We start from the raw sequence: 18,988 nt of genomic DNA, 5'->3' as shown, positions 1-18,988 counted from the left end.
CCTTTAACGTTTGCACCATTTGGGTTTAAGAGCAAATACTTTCTAAATGATTTCCATCAGCCTCGACTGTGCTTTCTATTTTGTGCTACTTAGCACAAAGCAACATGGTGAAGGTTCCTAGTCATTCAGGTCATCTTTCTTTGGGAAGGGTCAGTTATGAGGTGATCTACAACTGAGTCCAGTCGCCCCAGATTTAGCCCTTCTCAAAGAACATGCTGAATATGATAAACAGCATGTTAACATTGTCATTTTGTGTGTGTTAGTTCACAGTCTCAATCTCAAATAACTAAAAGCACAGCCCCACAAAGATGTTAGTGTGGCAGTAGACCCTTAGTTCAATAACGCACTGTGGTCTCCAAATACAATGAATTAAAAGTTTGCTTTTGGTGACAGACTGAGGGTAGACAAACTAAACAACTGACCCAAACACACACACACAAGCAATCTGTGATTATTTGTCTAGCCGTAGTGATGAACTGAATCTGTCACATTTTTACCAAGAAAATACTTCAGCTGAACTGAAGCTAACCTTTTACAGCTATAGCTCAAATATATGCAGTTTCTATGTTTGACCAGGATATTGTTGTTCATGTGTTGAATAATGATTGCTCTGACTGAGCCCTGCTCCTGATCTGAGTCTTGCCTTGTATCTCTCAGCCATGTGATTGGCTGAGGTCCAGCAGTGATAAGAACAAAGGAATCTCTTGGCTCGGTTACCCGGAGCCCCACTGTCGGTCGTTAAAGCTCTCCTGTCTCTAAACCAATTAAGCCAATTAGGCATGAAACACAATGCTGCTCGTTCCTGCCATTATGCATTTCTATGAGGGAAGGAGTGAAACGCAGGTCACTCAACAAGCGGCGTTTGATGAAAAGGAGCAATCCAAGGACAGTCAGAGATGCTCTAATATTGTCTAATTGTGATTAAATCTTCCTCTTATGCTCGTGCACTCACGCATGGAAATGCACAAATTGAATATTGTAGTGATGCGTAGTAATCTTAATGTTTTTACATGATATGGAACATCGTCTCACAGGAGGAGAGTTTGAACACAAACATTTTTCTGACAACAGAAGTGCAGAACGTTCATGCTAACTTCCTCGACGTCTGTTGTTGCAAATATTCCAACGGCTGACTGTATTTTGATGTCGCTGCCAGCGTGTTATGCGATAGCCGGGTTATTTTAATCAGCCTCCACAGGCCATGTCGAGGCTGACGCTAAACAGATGCTAATGTGAGGCCCATTAAAAGACACGGGGAAAGAGGGATTCAGTGTGCGCAGGCAAGCGGAAAAGCAACAGCCTGTTTATCGCCTCATCCTGCTTTGTGCTCCAAACTTCGTCGCGGCATCCTGTGAAGCTCCCCCTCTTTCTTTCTCCTCTGTGTCTGCAGAGCCCCACCGTCCCCCCCTTCCCAACCCGGTTCTCTGCTTCACATTTCTTGCGGCAGCGTCATGCATGGGGGCATTCCTTGAACAGAAACAGATTTGTTTGGTTCGCCGTCATTTTCTTTCACTGGACCTCTGTCTTTCTTTATCATGTCTGAAAGCTGAACAGTGAGGCTATAGTGAAAAGAAGAATGTCCTCGCTCTTCGGTTTATGTTTTGTAACGCTGCTCTGCGTCTTACTTGCTTTGTATCGCCTGTCCCTTTTCTGTCTGGCAAACTCTCAATATAATAGTGACAAGAAACATTTTTAGTCTTGACCAGTTTTTTAAAAGACTTTTTGGCTTACTTTCTGACGCTCATCTCAGTGGGTTAACTTTATTTATTCTGGGTTGGAGCCCAGAATTATGCATTCTTGGGCTCTTGTGTAGAGCTGGAAGGCCCAGAGTATTGTCCACAGTGGACATGCTGGGGGAAATGGCCTGACAATCACTGAGGTTTCTGTCGTAGATGTTCCAGAAATCTGACAGGACTGCACTTAGTGCTTCACTTTCAGTCTCTGCTGATGTGTGTCAATGTCTGAACGTAGTCGGTTTTAGTCTATCTGGACAGCTGTGATAAGAATTTAACTCAGTTATTTCAGCTCTTTGCTATATTTAAGACAAAAGCGGATGTGTGCATTATTCTTTTGTCCATATTAATTAAACTTAACTGTGTTATTCATACTTCTCAAGTCAAACATGGCAGGATCTCGTGCACTCAGTTGTAACATGGTTTGTGCTCCTGGAGCTTCGCCACTCCCTCAGCAACCAATCAGAGATGATTTGTTGGCTCTTTTAGCAGTGACACAGTAACATCAATATGATCTAACTTCCTCAGGAGTTCAGGTCATCTCTCCTCTCCTCCCTCACATCACTTCTTGTCTCCCACTCCTTCCCATCGGTCTTTGTTGGTCCCATGTTAACCATCTGTCATGCCACCTGAAAATCACCATTCTCAAGAGTGCCATGACAGAGCGGAGAGAGATCTCCTGTTTGTAAGCCCACTGCATGACAAAGCAGTGTCCATTTAACATGATATATCCTGCAGATTCCAGCGACCACACATATCCATCATGCAACAGTTACTTTTTGCAGGAAGTTTTAAAAATAAGAGATTTCCATATGTTGCAAGAGGTTGGATAAATGTTGGCTCAGTTGAGTAAACGCAATACCATATGTTGACACAGTTTTTCAGCTTGGGTCATCCATTAAGGTTGGTGAGGAGACGAGGACAGAGCTCTAAGTGTTCATTTTCCTCACCTATTTCACACAGATTCACATCTGTCTATGAGAATAACACATCCCAAAGAGTGTTGCCCTTTCTTGTCAGAAGACGTTGCACTCCTGACTGTTTCACTCAGTTATTTTAGATCCTGCTTCTGATTTGTGATGGGCTCCTTGTTGTAAAATGGATTGTAGCCCAAAACCCAAAGAAAATACCCTGCAGCTATTTACCGATTCTCAGTGGAAAATGAATCAAACGTGGTCCTTTCACCTCGAGTTATTCATGTTTATCTATTGAAAACACCTTGGAAACGTGCTGCCCATTGCCAACTCACAAAGACAACAAATTTGAATTGCTGTCATATAAAAAGAAAAGTAGCACAATGAATAAATAAAAGGATGTCTCTTCAAGGACAAGACATGAATGATAAAAGGCTGTGGTGAATGTGAGGCAAGTGAAGTATGGTAACCATCCAACTAAAGTGCCAGTGAAGGTAGCTCAAACATACACTGTATCTGTGAATGCCACATCCTGTTCAAGGTGACTCCAGCTGTAACTTCAACAAGTTTTTGTTTTTTATTCTAACATATTCAGGAGGTAAAAAAAATTCAGCCTCTGGAGTGTAAAATCCTTAAAATGGAGCACATTTGTCTGAGTCTAGAAAAGTGTTCTTACTTTTTCCATCTATTGGGAAAGAGTGTTTTGTTTGCCCCTCAACGGGGAGCATCTTCTCGAGGAGGGGGGGAGGTTTTGTTTTATACCATCTTGTTTGGTTCGCTGGCGGGATGGGAATGAAAGCCATTAAATAGTCTTAGTTAGGGAAAAGGGAATGTGGGCTCCTTCGCCTTACCCCGCCTGTGTGTCACCCTATCACCTCTATGCTGAGGGGGCCTAGGTTTTGTGAGGAATCCAACAAATCTGAAAAGGGGGGACACAGTGTGTCGCCTACAGGATCCCCCGTCCTGATGCATGCATAGAAACATCATAAGAAAAGACGGAACGTCCGCAAACCCCTTTTTGAATATCAAAATGAGAGTTATCAGAGATGAAGAAAGGCCGGGAACATGCGAGACAGTCTCACCATTGAGCGGTTGGATGGAGAGAGGAGTGAACTTCACAATGCACATTGTATATAGAGTTGCCCTCATTAAGATCCCATCGTACTCCGGGGGAAACATTGTCGCTGGATTTAGGCGACTGGCCAAGACTGCAGGGGTTTATGTATTTGGCACATCTCAAGAGTAGCAGCATGAAGGACTCTTGGTGGGAAGTGCAGCAATGTTTGCCGTTTGTTGCAGTTTTTGAAAGTTTTCAAGTGGATCTTTGGATTGGATTTTTATTGTTTGCAACTTTTGAAGGAGCACCAGCCTGCAGATACTGAATTAACACATTTGTGTGTTAGTTATATGCACAACTACTGACCCTCACCATGCATATTATGTGTTTGCTGGTGGTGCTGTTTGCCATGCTGGTCATGCTGGGAGTTCCTAAAGACCATAAGGGTCCACACGGGGTCCGTCGACAGAAGTCTAACTTGTGCAAACGGGTGCCTAATAATTTTGGACTTCACCAAAACCACCAGACTTTGAGGCACTCCCAAAACAAACCACACAAATGTAACCATGGCATTCACAGTAAGTACAAAATGTGCTATATTACATAACTGTCATCCAAAAAAATAATGACTCATCAAGTTTTAGACAACATGCAACGTTGTTTTGGTTCTCTTGAGTGCTTGTTAAAGCATTAAAGCCTTAAAGCGTTTTGCAGTCTGGGAGGTTTCTCATGCTTTTGTCCGTTGTATATTCTTGGCATTTGGTGTTAAAAGCTTTCCGCTGTCTCTGCTGCCATCACAGCCCTGACAATATGTCATTTTTCCTGCCTCTGCTGGTCTGATCAAGGTTGCAAGGGAAAACGCGAGGACAGGGAGTCTCCCTGTTCACGGAGCTCAGTCGTCATAACTTGCACACACTGCACTGTGGGAATATTTTTCTTTTTTCCTGACATCTATAGAAGGACAGTGAAACCGAACCTGAATACAGAATAGTTTGATTCAACACCGAACTATAAAAATGTGGTGATACAGGTGCGGCCATGTGGAGAGTTTAAAGAGTAGCTTAAGCATATGTACAGTATACTTTAAGGGTTGGATGTTCTTTGACATCAGCACCATAAGTTTACTTTCCCGTCATTATACTACTCGCAGGTAATGTGAGAGATGAGAGCATTGCTCATGGTCTCTGGGCAGTGTTGTATTTTTGCATGTTTTCTTAGCTGTGCTACATCAAAAAATTATAAATACTCACATCCTCTTCAGCCCTCCCAGACACCCTCTTATTCTGGTGGGTCAAAGTGAGGACTTTGCTAATAATTGCTTCTGTGTTACAGTTCCCTGCTGCTGGCGAGAGAAAATTTTACTATTCAATTGGTGATATTCAGCTGAACAGCCACTTTACAGATCCAGGGCTGTAAAAAAAAAGCTTTCAGGAAAACGGGGCACACGAGGACCAAGTGGTAATGGAGTGTGTAAAACTGTGATTATAATGCACACATGGATGAATGAGAAATGAAAACAAGGCAGACTTTTGTTTGAATATGTCAGTCAGTTAGCATTTATCATCATCACCATGCAAGAGCCCCTGAAGGAGGGGGTAGTAAAATTGGGTTTTTGGAGGACACAGCGCAGTGACTGTTGATAAACGGCATTATTTTTCATGCACAGACTCTTTACTGACTCTATGATCACTGCTGTTCATATTGAATAACTTGCATTCAAAGTGCTTGCACTGGAGTGTGAAGGCTATCTACATTTGTTTATGTCTAATGAAGGGTTTGCATACTGCATTCAAACATTAGTCCTTGCACCTAATAATGAAAAGCAATTTTTAAAAATGCATTTGTTCAAGTTGTTCCTTGACTTCTTGAGATAGAGGGCTTTAGCTATTGCTCCGTCTTAGTTGAACTCCTTTCATTCAGCGTGAATTGATGTTGTGAGAGAATGAATATGACGGTTCTCCACAGTTTAGCCGACAACACTGAGTCGTCCATTAAAGTATCTGAAACATGACACACTTTGAAAACCTCCGGGCTTGATGACTAATGTGTCACCAGACACTCTTTAGCTGACACACCATATGCTGCAGTTATCTGATGAAAACAGCTCCTATTGGTTCAGTACAGGCAGCCTTCACTGGAGGGCGCTGTTTGGTTACAAATGTTCAGTGGAGCAGACGCTCTGAGCTCAACTGTGAAGAAGTCTTTCAGCTGTTCTTTTTTAGACATTTATGTTTTCCTCCCTCCACACAGATTTTTAGATCTTTGGGTGCAAGAGAACTTAAAAATTATACTTTCCACATCTAAAAGAGGTGATCTGTGTCTAAAGTTGGTCGTGACTCAGAGGTTCAAAGAATTAATCAGGCTAAAATTGATCACACCATTGCAGAAACTCCAGTTCATTGAAGTCTGAACTGAAAAAAAAAGAGACAGAGAGAGATGAGAAACACATTTTTATGTGGGTGAGTCCAAGTTTGTGTCACATTAGGGAAAATGTTTAACTGGGTACACGAACCAGCAGATAAATTGTCAAACCAGATTTGAATTAAGCGTATGGAGTTTTGCGCACTGGTGTGCATTAACTCTAGGTTGTTTTTCTTTTAATATATATTTATATATTGCATATATTATTAAATATTCATATTATATTATAGGGTTTGCTGCTTGGAAACATTATGAATTGAGTTCTCAGTACAACAGGCAACAAAGGAGAGCATGTGAAGATGATTTTACGCGTAAAAGAGCGTTTAAAAGAAATGATACATTTACACAATATGTCATGTGTGTGCAGTTTGATGACAAAGATTTTTATCATGTAATATTATATGTCTGAAGGATAAAAATATAGTTTTATAGCTAACCTAGTTTGTAATATTGAAATATTAATGGCGTATGAAACCACAGGAGACAAAACAAAACCCTTCAAGTATTTTAGAGACCTTATATAACTACTGAGGTCTGAAGACATACTGCTAAGTCCCTTCAGGAAAATCACTGGAATCGGCTGTTACATTTGTTTTCAGTCATGAACCGCAGAAAGAATAAAAACAACATGCCCGAATAGTTTTATAAGCTCTCTCTTATTATTGGACAGAGTTAAAGAAAATACAGAAGCCTGCCAGTGCGCGCTGTGGAACTGCGCTGCTCGGTGCGATCCAGGCGGGAAGAGGTTAAATTTCTTCTCTGGGAAACATTGTCGGGTCTATGGAGGGGGTAGATAGGCGCATACCAATTGACGAGGCATTCCGCTTTCCTTGAATGAAATGCTGTGAATATGAATCCGTCTGTCCCCCCTCTCGCGTGAGGTTCGGGGGTCTGCGACGCGCACGAGGATCAATCGGGGAGTTGGCAGCGGAGGAGAAAACAGAGAAAGAGAGAGAGAGAGAGAGAGAGAGAGAGAGAGAGAGAGAGAGAGAGAGAGAGAGAAAAGTGATGGAAAAGTTGTACTGATCTTGTGTCTGGATCCGGTGGATGAAGGGAGGACAGGACTAACTCGCAAAGTTTCCGATCTCAAGTGACAGATTCGAAATTGGACTGAAATAATGTGACTGCAGGGATAGAGCCTTTTAAACGTGGACTACGGCGTCATTTCACTCACTTCTCTCAGTCAACTTTCAGTCACAGTGGATTTATTATTTTGTCCTTTTTCTTTGCACAAAGGAACTAAATGATTTGAATGAGACCGTCTGGCTGCTCTGAGCGCACGGCAGCAGCGGGATGAATTCAAAGAAAGGGCAGAGCTCCTCCACTTCTCTCGCACAGTTTTAACACATGCCATCATTTAGTTCAGCTGAACTACTGAAACAAAGCATGTGTTGACATTTCGTGCTGTTTGGAACTGTTTTACATTATTTTCTTCTCATCTTTTCCCCTTTTTTTCCCCTCAAAGCAAGCTCTTAACGAACTGCGTTTGAGCTCTTCTGATATTTTTTTTGTTTTTGTTTTTTTTGTGTGTGTGACTCACTAAACCAAAATCTGTGTGTTACAATTTCAAACTCTGGATTTTAAAGATTTTTGTTTGGGCAGCTTGACATGAAGGAGCGGATGCCTAAATTTCTATTTGAATAATTTGGATTACACAAGAACATTTCCCATAAGAGAGACGTTGAATGATGTCTCCAACTTCTATTGGATTTGTATTTCTGTTAGGAATTCTCCATGTCTGCTCAGGTAAGTCAGGAATTGAAAGAAATCTGAATTTATCTCTCTGAATTATTTGTGAATCTTCCAGTTAGACTATAGTGTACTGCTATTTTAATTAAAACCATTCAATGAAGTATCAGAAGGTGTTAAAATTCATGCCTTCTTGGTGAAAATTGCTGCTGCAGGACGAATGTAGACAAACTTTTTAGCACTTTTTGAACATTGGACTTTTATCAAACTCTGTGTGTGTGTGTGTGTGTGTGTGTGTGTCAGGCCTCGCTCTGATGATCATACGAGGCTCATCTCTGCTGTGTTTGCATGCTGTGTGTGTCAGAATGTTTCCTTCTTCATTTCAAACACAGAAATCTGCTCTCTTGAGCAAAAAAAAAAAAAAAAAACTCTGAGTAAAGGGGTTGTCTCGCTCGCTTTTAAAAGCTGAGCACACATAAAGTCACACGTAAAGTGCTGAAACCATGTGGGATGAGTGGAGAGTGCAGCTATCATCCTTCATGCAGACAGCATGAGCCCCTATGGAGAGCATGTTTCCATGTATGTAGCGATGCTGCTCGTGGATGACTCTTATTGCTGAGTGCAACAGCTTGTTTGTTTTTAGAATAAAAATCTGCAGCATCTTCAGTGACATCCCCGTTTTCTTGAGTCAGCTTTGTGCTGTTTATCCAGCTCGTGTGCAGCTATGACAGCCTGGTTTCAGGTGTCTTTGTCTGCTCATGCAGCTTGTTTTGTTCCTTTTTATATCTTACACATAAGTCCTCCTCACCCCTCACATGGATGTCTCTATGGAGCTCCTGGGTCATTATAGCTGGGGTTTTCCAGGTCAGTTGCTTCAGAGTTATGTGGAAGCAAATGCCTCCACCCCATTATGAGACATTAGGAAAAGTGTGTCCTGAATGGGTGCTAGTGGGGCATTTTAGACAAAGAAGAATTGTACAAAAAACTAAAAGAAAACATTTGTTTATATAATAGTCCAAACATACCTACTCTTTCAGAGTAAAAGCAGTGTTGTCCAGGCCCTCTGCTACTGTTTATTGTAGCTTCAACATGCCTATATAATTACCAAAGTAATAGTGTAATCGTTTGCAAGTTTAAACCTGAAAAGCCATTAAGGCTTACCTGTCCAAACTCCCAGTTTGTTTCCAGATGTCCTTAAAAGTGAAGTCTCTCTGTGTGAGTATAAATGTTTGGGATCTTAATCATGCTCAGACTGAAAGGTCTTAATTATGTGTTTCTGACTCTGCAGCATTTCGAATCTTATCCCTGATTTGTTTCCAGAGTTGTCTCTTTGTTTTCTATATATGTGGCGATGGGGGAATTCACCTTGTGACAGCACAGCCGTTTGAGGAAACACTGTAGCACCTAAACAGGAAGTAGGGTCAGAGGTGAGGGTTTAAAGCTAGGTGGTGGCTCCATCTGCTACACCCTCGGCTAGATCCCGAGCCTGGCCTGAGCCACTAATGGTCCTGTCCTGTGAGAAAGGCCGTCAGACATCAGGGTTTCCAATTACGCGGAGCTGTGGGGATGTCTGGGGTATGTTTTCTGGGGAGAGGCGTGAGAATAGGGCCTGCTAATAGAGATGGACTGGGCAGCAGATACTCAAAGGATTGGTCTTGGATTAGACACTAGTGTCAGGAAAATTGGATTACACGCCACTTGACAGGAAAAGATTTCATATTTGCTGCTAATTGGAGGGTTAACAACTTCATTCTGGTGTATGGGAGGTATCAGGTCTCTTAAGTAAACTCCTAATCATGTTTGGTATCATCTCTGTGGGGAATATTTAGGTTATTTTCACACTGCTGGCCTGGTTGTAAGAAAGTATTTTCATACTGCTCGTATGTGCGAAATTGAGGGAGAGAGATGAGATGACCTTTGCCCTTGTCAAACTCGTGGTGACTTGCTTATTGCCGCTTTGCCCTGTCTGAAGGTTGTAAATTGATACCTTCATCTATCATGTCTCGCCCTGTTATCAGGCCGATCTGTCCTCCTGCTATACACTAAATGGTTGTTATCTCTCGTGCAAATGCTCGTCAGACCTTATGCTCACCTCAGAGATACCATTCAGATGAGGGCAAGAGGTGGCTACACTTCTCACACTCAAAATGACCCTCAGGATTACTTTGAGGAGATAAGAGCTGTTAGAACGACGCATAATAAAGAGGCCAGATCTTATTTCAAGGCACATATCAGACTTCTTTTTTCTTTTTCTTTTATTGTACATCCATGTGTTGATAATAAGCAAGCATAGCAGTGTGTGTACTAGTGCTGATGGAAAAAAAAAAAAAATCTGGGCTGTGGGAGTGGCACCCTGGTAATCAGCCACAGCCCCAGCAGCAACTAGCCGCTGAGGTCTTGACAAATTGACTCGTAAGTGCTGATAAATTGCGCAGCCCTTCCACCTCCTACATCATGACGATATGACAGGACACCGCAGGCTTCAGGGCCAATTAATGACCAGAGACCACAGGTGAGACCCATCTCTGTCTCCTGTCTTCTTTTACGATTACCTTTCACATGGCCCGAAAACATACTCATTAAAGTCGACCTCGCCCCCTTCACCCCCTTCTTCTTGCGCAGCTACCCCCACCTTTTTTTTTTATCAGCTTTGTGAAATATTGCTCTGGTGTGATGTTGTTGTTGTTTTTTCCCAGAGTTTATTCCTCTGAACTGAAGTGTGAGCTCGGTGGGAAAGAGTCTCAGGTCTGCAGCGTCACCTCGCTCCCTGAGTCGATAAGTCTCACACCTGTGTGAGGTGACAGTGCCAATATAGCTCTATCTCTATAACTTCCACTAATACACATTAATCTGATCCTAATCCAAATCAAGCAGGGTTTTACACTCTAAAACCCAGGATTAGGCAGACTTTGGCTTAGTGAAACCACATGGAGGAATGTGGGAGGGCAGCCCGTGTCCTCTTCCTGCTCATGAGAACTGGGACTAAGTCATTAATGAGTGACTATATCAACATTTCAAAGCAGTTTGTTTGAGGGCAAATAATTAGGCGGTGACTCTTAATGACCTGCTTTCCCCCAACTGCTCTTCCTTTAATGACCTAAAAGCGCAGCTTAATTGGATTAATTAACGAATCCATCTGACGTCAATAGTTTGCAATTCGCCGGGGCTGCAGCTCGACTGATACGCCTGTCTGCACGGAGAATCAAGAGGGTTTAGATAATTTTATAAAACTGACGATACATCCCAGCACCATGTGTGTCGCCATCGTGGTGTTTCAAATTCCTCAGGAATTAACTTTTATTATCTCACGAGCTTCGGTTTCCACAGCGAGAACTGAGCAGACTTGTGCTCATTGCTTGCCGATAATGTTGTTATGACTTATTTAGCGAGTATCACTTTGTCTGTCATGTTGTCCGTCAGTATAAGCTCTGAAAACGTATAGGTAGACCGGCTACACTAAGAATACTGTGGAACATAACTTCATATAAGCTTTTTAGTCTGGAGCTGGCTGATACTAGAAAGCAGCAGGCGTGTCCAGCGTATTAGACTCATGGGTCAGTCAGTATAGTAAATGTATCTTGTTCTGACGGTTGACGTGGAGGACAAACATTCCCTGGTGCCTAAGTTATAAATGGCATGTCCTCGTAGGATGAAAGGTGTTGTCTGCTTTCTGTCTCGCTCCACAAAAGGTGCAGATTTCCCACAGCTTTACTTCCTGTTCGTGAAAGATGCAAAAAAAAAAGTTTGCTTTGCAGAACAAATTAACGCTAATCCACGTTTGATTCTACAGTGTTTACTTGATCTAGCATTAGCCTGGATTAGTTTTCCCCACAGCTCCGCTGATATAGACGTGAGGGAGCGGAGAAGTGAAGATGGAGAGGTGGGGAGTGTGTTTGTGTATGTGTGGGGTGGCGAAAGAGGGCTTAAGGAATCTCTTCATCCTCCTGCCCATCCCCCACATTTTTTTGTTTTGGCCCAATTTTTTAAGACTTGCCTTTTTTTTGTGTGTGTGTGGATGGTCAGTGCCTGAGCCTTTTCTTAAATAAAGCAGGCCGACTTGCAGAAAAAAAGCCTGTGGGGACGGGGAGGCCGCATTGTGTCGCCTTAACAGGCCGATTGTAAGGAGGTGGAGGAGGGGAAGAGAATGGTTCATGAGGGACTGAGGGTGTGTGAGGAGTGTAGAGAGAGAGAGAGAGAGAGAGAGAGAGAGAGAGAGAGGGGAGGGGGTGCTGCTACACAAAGGCTACCCCAGGGTGTGGAAGGGGGGGATGGAGGGGGAAGAACGGAGGACGAAGGGGAGGACGGAGCAGTCAAACATGCCATGATACACCAGCTCTGGGAATACTCTTGATCTGGCTCTCCATGCTCACATTGCATATTCTTACTGGTCCCTCATGGCAGGGAATGTGCTGATTAGGGTGATAGTGGTGGAAAACTGTGAGGCAAGGACGCACTAGTGTTTCTTTTTTTTTTTTTTAAAGGTGGACATCTGGGGTGAGGTGAGGTTGGTTTTTAAAAAAAAAGTGCTGAGTAAATAAATGATCCTGATACAAAGCTTCAGTGTGGCATTGAGGGTTTGGTTTGGTGTATACATACAGCCGACATCCCTCACGGATCTGAATTCTGCATACTCAGGAACTCCCACAAGGCTTGCCCTCGGCCCGGCGTTTGCTGTGATGGAGAAGCGGAGCTACCGTGGGGTGCTCTGCCTTATGCATTTTAAAAAGGCTCGGACCTCCCTCCCTTTCATTTTCTCCACTGGGGAGACTGAGAGGTGGCATTGAGGACGGCCTTTCCCCAGTATCCTTCTTTTCTTTCTCACTCCCTGAGCTCAGGCCACCTCCCAGCCTCTGTGACCATTCTATTACCCCTCTCATTGCGAGGCCTGGATACACTTTTGAAATGCTAAACCTCTCTTTCGTTATAACTGACAGGGGAAAATACCATTAAAGAGGCTGAGAGGAATAGATTAAATTAGCAGTTAAAAGAGAGACTGCTAATTAGTTGATTAATGTCTTTGGTTCCTCCCCCCTCTTAGCTATACTGTCGCAGTTAAGATTCCCTCTGGTGACAAGGTTCCCCCTCCCTATCAAGCATTATTTCCTGTTCATTTTAAATGTTGAAACACACACATATATATATATATATATATATAGAGAGAGATATTTTTTTTTTAAATCCACATGGTGCAACTGATAAATTGAGAGATTGATGTTCAAAAGTCAGTCTTATCTTTGAGCTGCATCAGCAACTTCTTGTAGTTGAGTTCCTGGCGGCTAATTCTGTCACACAAAGACGGTGATAAAAGCAGGAGGGGTGCGCTCCTTTTAAGAGGAAGTGCTGGAAAACATAATTAATGAGAAGGTGACCTTGAAATTCACTATTAGAGGACTGCTTTTGGAGCCGCTCCCACCATTCAGCTGTAACCATGGTGAGGAGGATTCAAATAACTGGGTGAATTTCCAACGTGTAAATACACAGTCGCTCTGAGTTGGGAGATTAACTCTAATCTCGATCTATTATCAGGCTTACCTACTTTCAAATATGTGACATTTTCCTCCAATCTGATGTCACCGCTTAAAATGAACACACTAATCTCAGGCAGTTTTTTAAAATGTTGACGTTTGCGGTGCCACGTTCTCAGTTCTAACATCATCAAGCCCTTCGAACAGGAACGATACTTTTGACTTAAACTGAAAGCCCTGGGATTTTCACCTTTTCACGAAGCTTTTAAACTATACTTTGCAAATATGAAAGACATGCAGAGCTTCCACTGTACAATCCTCCCCCTTCTGCAGTCTCTCTTCCTCCCATGTCGCTTTCCCCTTTCTTATACAGTGAAAGCTCTAATTGAATAACAATTGTCACCGTGTGAGAGACAGGTTCTCCCGGCTTTAAACACAAAGTTGCTTTTGCATTTGTCTGCGCGTCTGTCACCAAGTCTTAATCGAAAGCTTCAAAGTTCAAACTATTAGAAGGGGACTTTAAAGAGCCTCACCTCTATTTCCCCACATGCACTTTGCTTCACTGATCTCACTTTCTTTTCTTTTTCTTTTTTTTTTCGGCTCAGAAGACATTGTTGTAAAATATCTGAAGGTGCTCTGTTCTGTTCTGATTCGTTTTGACAGCCGGTGTTTATCCTTCACTCATTATACACTTCATTCAGAGCATGCTATTCACTTCTGTCTCCACACTGCACTGCAATCCTTTAATGATAATGACGGGCGTCCTTTCAGCGTCTTAAAGTACATTTGGCTTCTTGTTTCTAAGTAGCCAAAGCCAAAATTATTCTTTTTTTTTTTTTTTACTCTTTGACTTTGATTGAGCTCAGCTTTTATTTTTGCAGACATACTTTGCATACATGGACTTTTAGAATGACTTTTTAGTATGACATAATAGGCCACACCTTTCTTAATAAATTTTAATAAAGCAGAAATGATGAATTTTCAAACCATATAAAGTATTGTCTGAAAAATCTCTCTCCCTATTGGCTGACTCGCTGTTGATCACTTTTGGGAAAATCATCACATCATCATGTAATCAGAGTCAGCGGAAAGAAGCAGAAGAAGAGATATCCTCGTGGTGCTTATTTCCACTTACAAATCAGTTTGAAAGGCTGTTGGTGATTTGGTATTTCGCTCTCTTCCATTTGTCATCACAGCTGTCTTGCGCGGATCTAATTTCCCCCCCCTTCCCCCACCGTCTCAAACTCTGTAGGAAGACAGGTTTTCTCTTTATTCAGTTGCCTGACGGTATTACATCTGTCAGGTGTAGAAAACTGACAGATGGGGAATTAAGGAACTGGAATTAGGTCATTTTCAGTCATAGCATGAAAAAGAAAACAGTATTTGGTCAGATACACTGTGTACCTGGACAGTTGGTATGTGTTTTAAGGAGAGAACGTGGTAAGTGGGTGCTGGAAAGCAGACAGGCCATTGAGCAGTTGTCTGCAGAAGGAAATTTAATTTTAATGCCAGACTGGGCACAGTCTCCCCTCTGTGGACGTCTAGAAAAAGGCTTCTTGGCAGACTTCGCCCCTTCATTAATTTTGACCAAATATTTACTGTGCATCACATGGCATGCCTTACATCCCACTCTCGTTTTTCCAGTCCAGGTTTTGAACAGTTTGGGGCGATTTGTGTTCCATTTGGCTGGACCCGGGCCATGCCCCACTCAGCAGGCCCATGCTGGTGTCTCTGGGATCTTGCCACATGAGAAACTGGCTCCACTGAGTCTTAACCTACGCTATGCCTCTGGGAGCCACGTTTCACTTTAATAATACCACGTATCCAGGGCTACAGTGTACGAACCGCTGTCACATACATACGTGCATATGCACAAGCTTTCACACATTGACAGTACAATGCTATGTGCCCTATGCTTACCCTTTAACCTAAAGGGTACCGGAGGGAAATGTGCCAACTTTCTGCACTCAGACATTACAGTCGTACCCTCGTCTGAATGCTGTAACTGAAATTCCCTTTCAACACCCAGCTGTCTGAGATTTACTTTAGAATGTGTTTGGCCGAACATTTAGAATAGCCTACGTAAGGTCATCAGCTCTGCTCTCAGGGACTGTAATACAACACTGGTCCAACAGTAGGCCTGTATCAGTCGCTGCCATCAACTAAATAACATTTAAAAAGCATTAGGTGCTTTTTGGCCGTGCCTGCCTCGATTCACTTTGGCATCTCTTCAGAGCTGTTCTTTTTCTTGGCAGCGTGCCCGAATGCCATACTCCCTGTGGCTGGGCTGTGCCAGCTGAGTGCGCCGGTCCTTCTTCCTCCTCACGGCTCAACCAGCCCCTCCCTTGCCTTCCCGAACTCCCTGCCACCGATCCCAGTCCCCTCATGGCCGGTCACGGGAACAGAAATACTGCAGAGAACGACCTTGGGAAGAGCAGACCCACTGCACCATATTGATATGGATGCAAGACGGCAGATTTAAATTCAATTAAATGAACTGTTTTGTTTACATTAACCCTGCAGTGGTGTTCTCATTCATGTGCAATCATTGCATAATATGGTGTGCAATGGAGCCGTACACGTCTCCTCGTGGTGAAAGCGTGTTTACAATCCAGCTTTTAATATATATTTGTTTTTCAAAATGCTAAACAAATTGTTTGTGCTGAAATCCAATTTATTAATCTCTCGAGAATTTCAAGTGTAGCAGCACATGGAAGAAGAAGTCAGCGTTGAGACACCCACTGTCCCCTGTTGGGAAATAAATGTAGCAGCATATTCAATTACCCCTGCTTCTCCTGTATTGCTGTTGCAGGCTGCTTTGATGTATCACTGAGAACGCACTGGTCAAACCTCATTAAAAACAGGCAACGCTGGAAAACAAAAACAAGAAGTAATTGCCCACTCGTGCTCCTTTGTGTTTCGTTTTTTCTGTAATCCCCCCACCACACCACACCACACCAGCCCTCCATGCTCCCAAACCTTGACTGTACCGCATACAGAAGCTTCATAATAGAGGGATCGAGCCTGGCACATATTAATTACAGCTCTTTTTCCGGGATCTTCTGGTTTGCTGAAGGAATGACATCCTTGACACCGGTGTTGGAGTTCTTTCATGGGAAGTGCGGGCCGGGTTTTCTTCATAGGTCATCACTCTGAATATGCAGGGTCAGCTTGAGGAGTCTGAGAGTCTGCTCAAAGATGCACACAGACATGTTCATTGTGAATAGATTGATAGATACATAGATACTAGACAGACTGACACACACACATAAAGACTGAATGACTTCTTGCCTTGAATCTGCCCTGCTCAGTTCAGCCCATCTGCCTGCCTGCATGGTCTCTCCAGAGCCAATTTGACAGGCGGCTTCCTAACAAGCATTCCAGGCTTTTCCACTACAGATTTCCTCAGTCTTGTCTCGGTGAATGGATGGAGAAATTCACAGGAACTGCGTTCATCCTGCAGGAATGAAATCTGCCCTCGTGGTCTTCTTCTGAGTTTGACAGCTTTTATTTGTGTCTAATGACGCTCACTGGAGCAGCTTGGCATCAGGAGGAGCTACAACTCATCCACAATTGTGTCCCCTGGGTTCCTTTTGGAAATTCATTATTTTATGTTATATTTTCCCCTCGTTGTGTCTTTTTATTCCCGGTTATGTTGCTGGTGGTTTATGTGAGAGTACTATAGATATTTAATTGGAAGCTTTGGAAGCTTTATTTGTATTATTAATGAATAAACAATCCCTTCACATACATGGAGTTCCCATTTATAAGTTTTATCCATGAGATTTTTAAAGACAGACAAAACAAAGATGTTCTTGTTGTCATTGGTTGATTTAAGAGGTGTTTCATGAGCGTCAACACTCCTTTATCAAGCTTGCGATCATGCCTGGTGTTTTCCAAATGTGTCAGGCCCATTTGGGAAAAAGCCTGGAGCAGAAGTGAAAATACTGCTCCTATTGTCATAGCTCCAGATGGGGGCCCCAGAGCAGGATGGACCCCAGCCTCCCAAAGGAGTGCTCTGCTGTGGCTGTCTCACTCCCGGCCTGCTTGGTCTGCATTGCCAGGGGACAGCCAGGGATGTGTTTCCCAGCTGACACAGTCAGGAGCTGGGGACTGGTGCTCCAGACCTAAGGGGGGCTTTGTTGGATCCATCCCGATGAGGGAGCGTGATTAAACCAGAGCCCTGGAGCTTATGTTGGTAACCTGTGGCCCTAAAGGAGGAGCGCTGCCTGTTTATGGTATCATCAGCAGATTTGTCACCCTTTTATTGCATATAACGAGTGAGCGATCAAAGGTAACAACACTGTGACGCTGATCTTAATAGTTTATTATTTCCCATTTACAAATCTGTTGAAAACTAAATAATGTTCTGTTTAGAAGTCATTTATCTTACTTTTAAATTTCCTGGGCATCAGAGTTTCCTATTGTTTGAAATTAAATAAATAACGATTGAATAAATTGTGCTGGCAGCCCTGTAGACTTACTGTTTTTTTCTGATTACTTCCTTAACCTTGTTCAAAGTCTTGGCTTTAATAATAACAAAGGAGCTTTGTGTGATGTTTGCATTACAGTCTGCAGAAGCTTATTGCACTCAAATATCAATAGGAGCATTGTAATCATCTGTGAGCGTGTAGACTTAGTTTCTATAACAGCAAATACAGATAAACAATCAAATAGTGCAGGGTTGGGTTTCAATGTTGTGTATAAACTCTCAGGTAGTGTGTTTCAGGTTTGCTTTGATTAAAAAGCACAAAATTGGACGCTGGTACTATTTTTTGGAAATCGATATTGGTTCTCAAGTGCTGCCGGAGTATCAGCGAGGTAACCGTACCCCATTCTGTTTGGTAAACGGAGACAAAGAGATGAGGAAAGAAAGAGGCCATAAAGATATCCATCATCCCCCTCCATCTCCCCACCTCTGGGTCCCCATACACACTCACACACAGGGCTCTAATCCTGCCTCTTAGGAGTGTAAGTGATAGCCTTGTGTAACATTAAAAACAGGTCTGATCTGATGCAACTGGCAAAGTCATTCATGCGCTGCATTCCAGGGTGGGATCCTGATGTGGAAAACGGTAAAAGATTCAGTTTCACTTTCCTGTTAATGTCATCTGATCAGCAGGAGAACGGTACCTTGCCTTTTCTCTCTGTTTCCGTCTCTCCCTCTGTTTCTCCCTCTTATCTCTGCCCTCTCTCTCCGTTATCTTCTCTAATTCAACAGAAAAGGGTGCCTTTTCTTTTGCTTTCAGTCATTTATTGGCCCGGCACCGTCCCGAGCAGGCGTGGCTCCAGCCTTTGCCTGGCTACCCTCTGGGACACGCCCTCTGCTCTTATCGCTGCCATAAATCCCTCTTAAGTCCCCTAATCACAGATTAATGGCACTGTAGATAGGGAGTGCCCTACTGTGCATGGTCCTCCTTATCACAGACCCATATTCCATATCTCTTCCTTTGCTCAGCTGGACATCTGATACGGTGTGTGATGATATGACTCAACCCTCCTGCAACACCTCTCAATTTTAGCATCCGTCTTTATGAGATTCGGCGACCTTGAGCTTCTTTATGGGGGGAAATTAAACTTTACTACCATATTGCTCATATAATCGCAAGCAATGCAATCTTGGCCGGGATCGTTTGTTCTGTGGCACGGATGGAGTTGACTGACCTAGCATTCTGAAGACGTTTTTATCATTCAAGGAAGTAAACACGT

The 18,988-nt window shown here is 43.0% G+C and overlaps 1 protein-coding gene across 9 annotated transcripts in view; it reads left to right on the top strand.

Moving 5' to 3' along the window:
* The window catches only part of robo1 (roundabout, axon guidance receptor, homolog 1 (Drosophila)), a 306,786-nt gene that overhangs the window by 174,359 nt on the left and 113,439 nt on the right, over window positions 1–18,988 (top strand). For 3 of the 9 annotated variants that reach the window (XM_019261847.2, XM_019261850.2, XM_019261846.2), the window contains exon 1: window positions 4,063–4,282. The exons of 5 other annotated variants lie outside the window; for them this stretch is intronic. In XM_019261847.2, the coding sequence (XP_019117392.2) occupies window positions 4,078–4,282 (205 nt within the window). In that variant the 5' untranslated portion in view covers window positions 4,063–4,077. Of the gene's footprint in view, window positions 1–4,062; window positions 4,283–6,848; window positions 7,872–18,988 lie in introns of those variants that run through there. One more of the 9 variants, XM_019261849.2, reaches the window with a different exon arrangement.

Source organism: Larimichthys crocea, chromosome VII (assembly GCF_000972845.2).
Source record: "Larimichthys crocea isolate SSNF chromosome VII, L_crocea_2.0, whole genome shotgun sequence".
In the NCBI taxonomy this organism is placed as follows: Eukaryota; Metazoa; Chordata; class Actinopteri; family Sciaenidae; genus Larimichthys; species Larimichthys crocea.
This window is presented reverse-complemented; position numbering and strand designations above follow the sequence as displayed.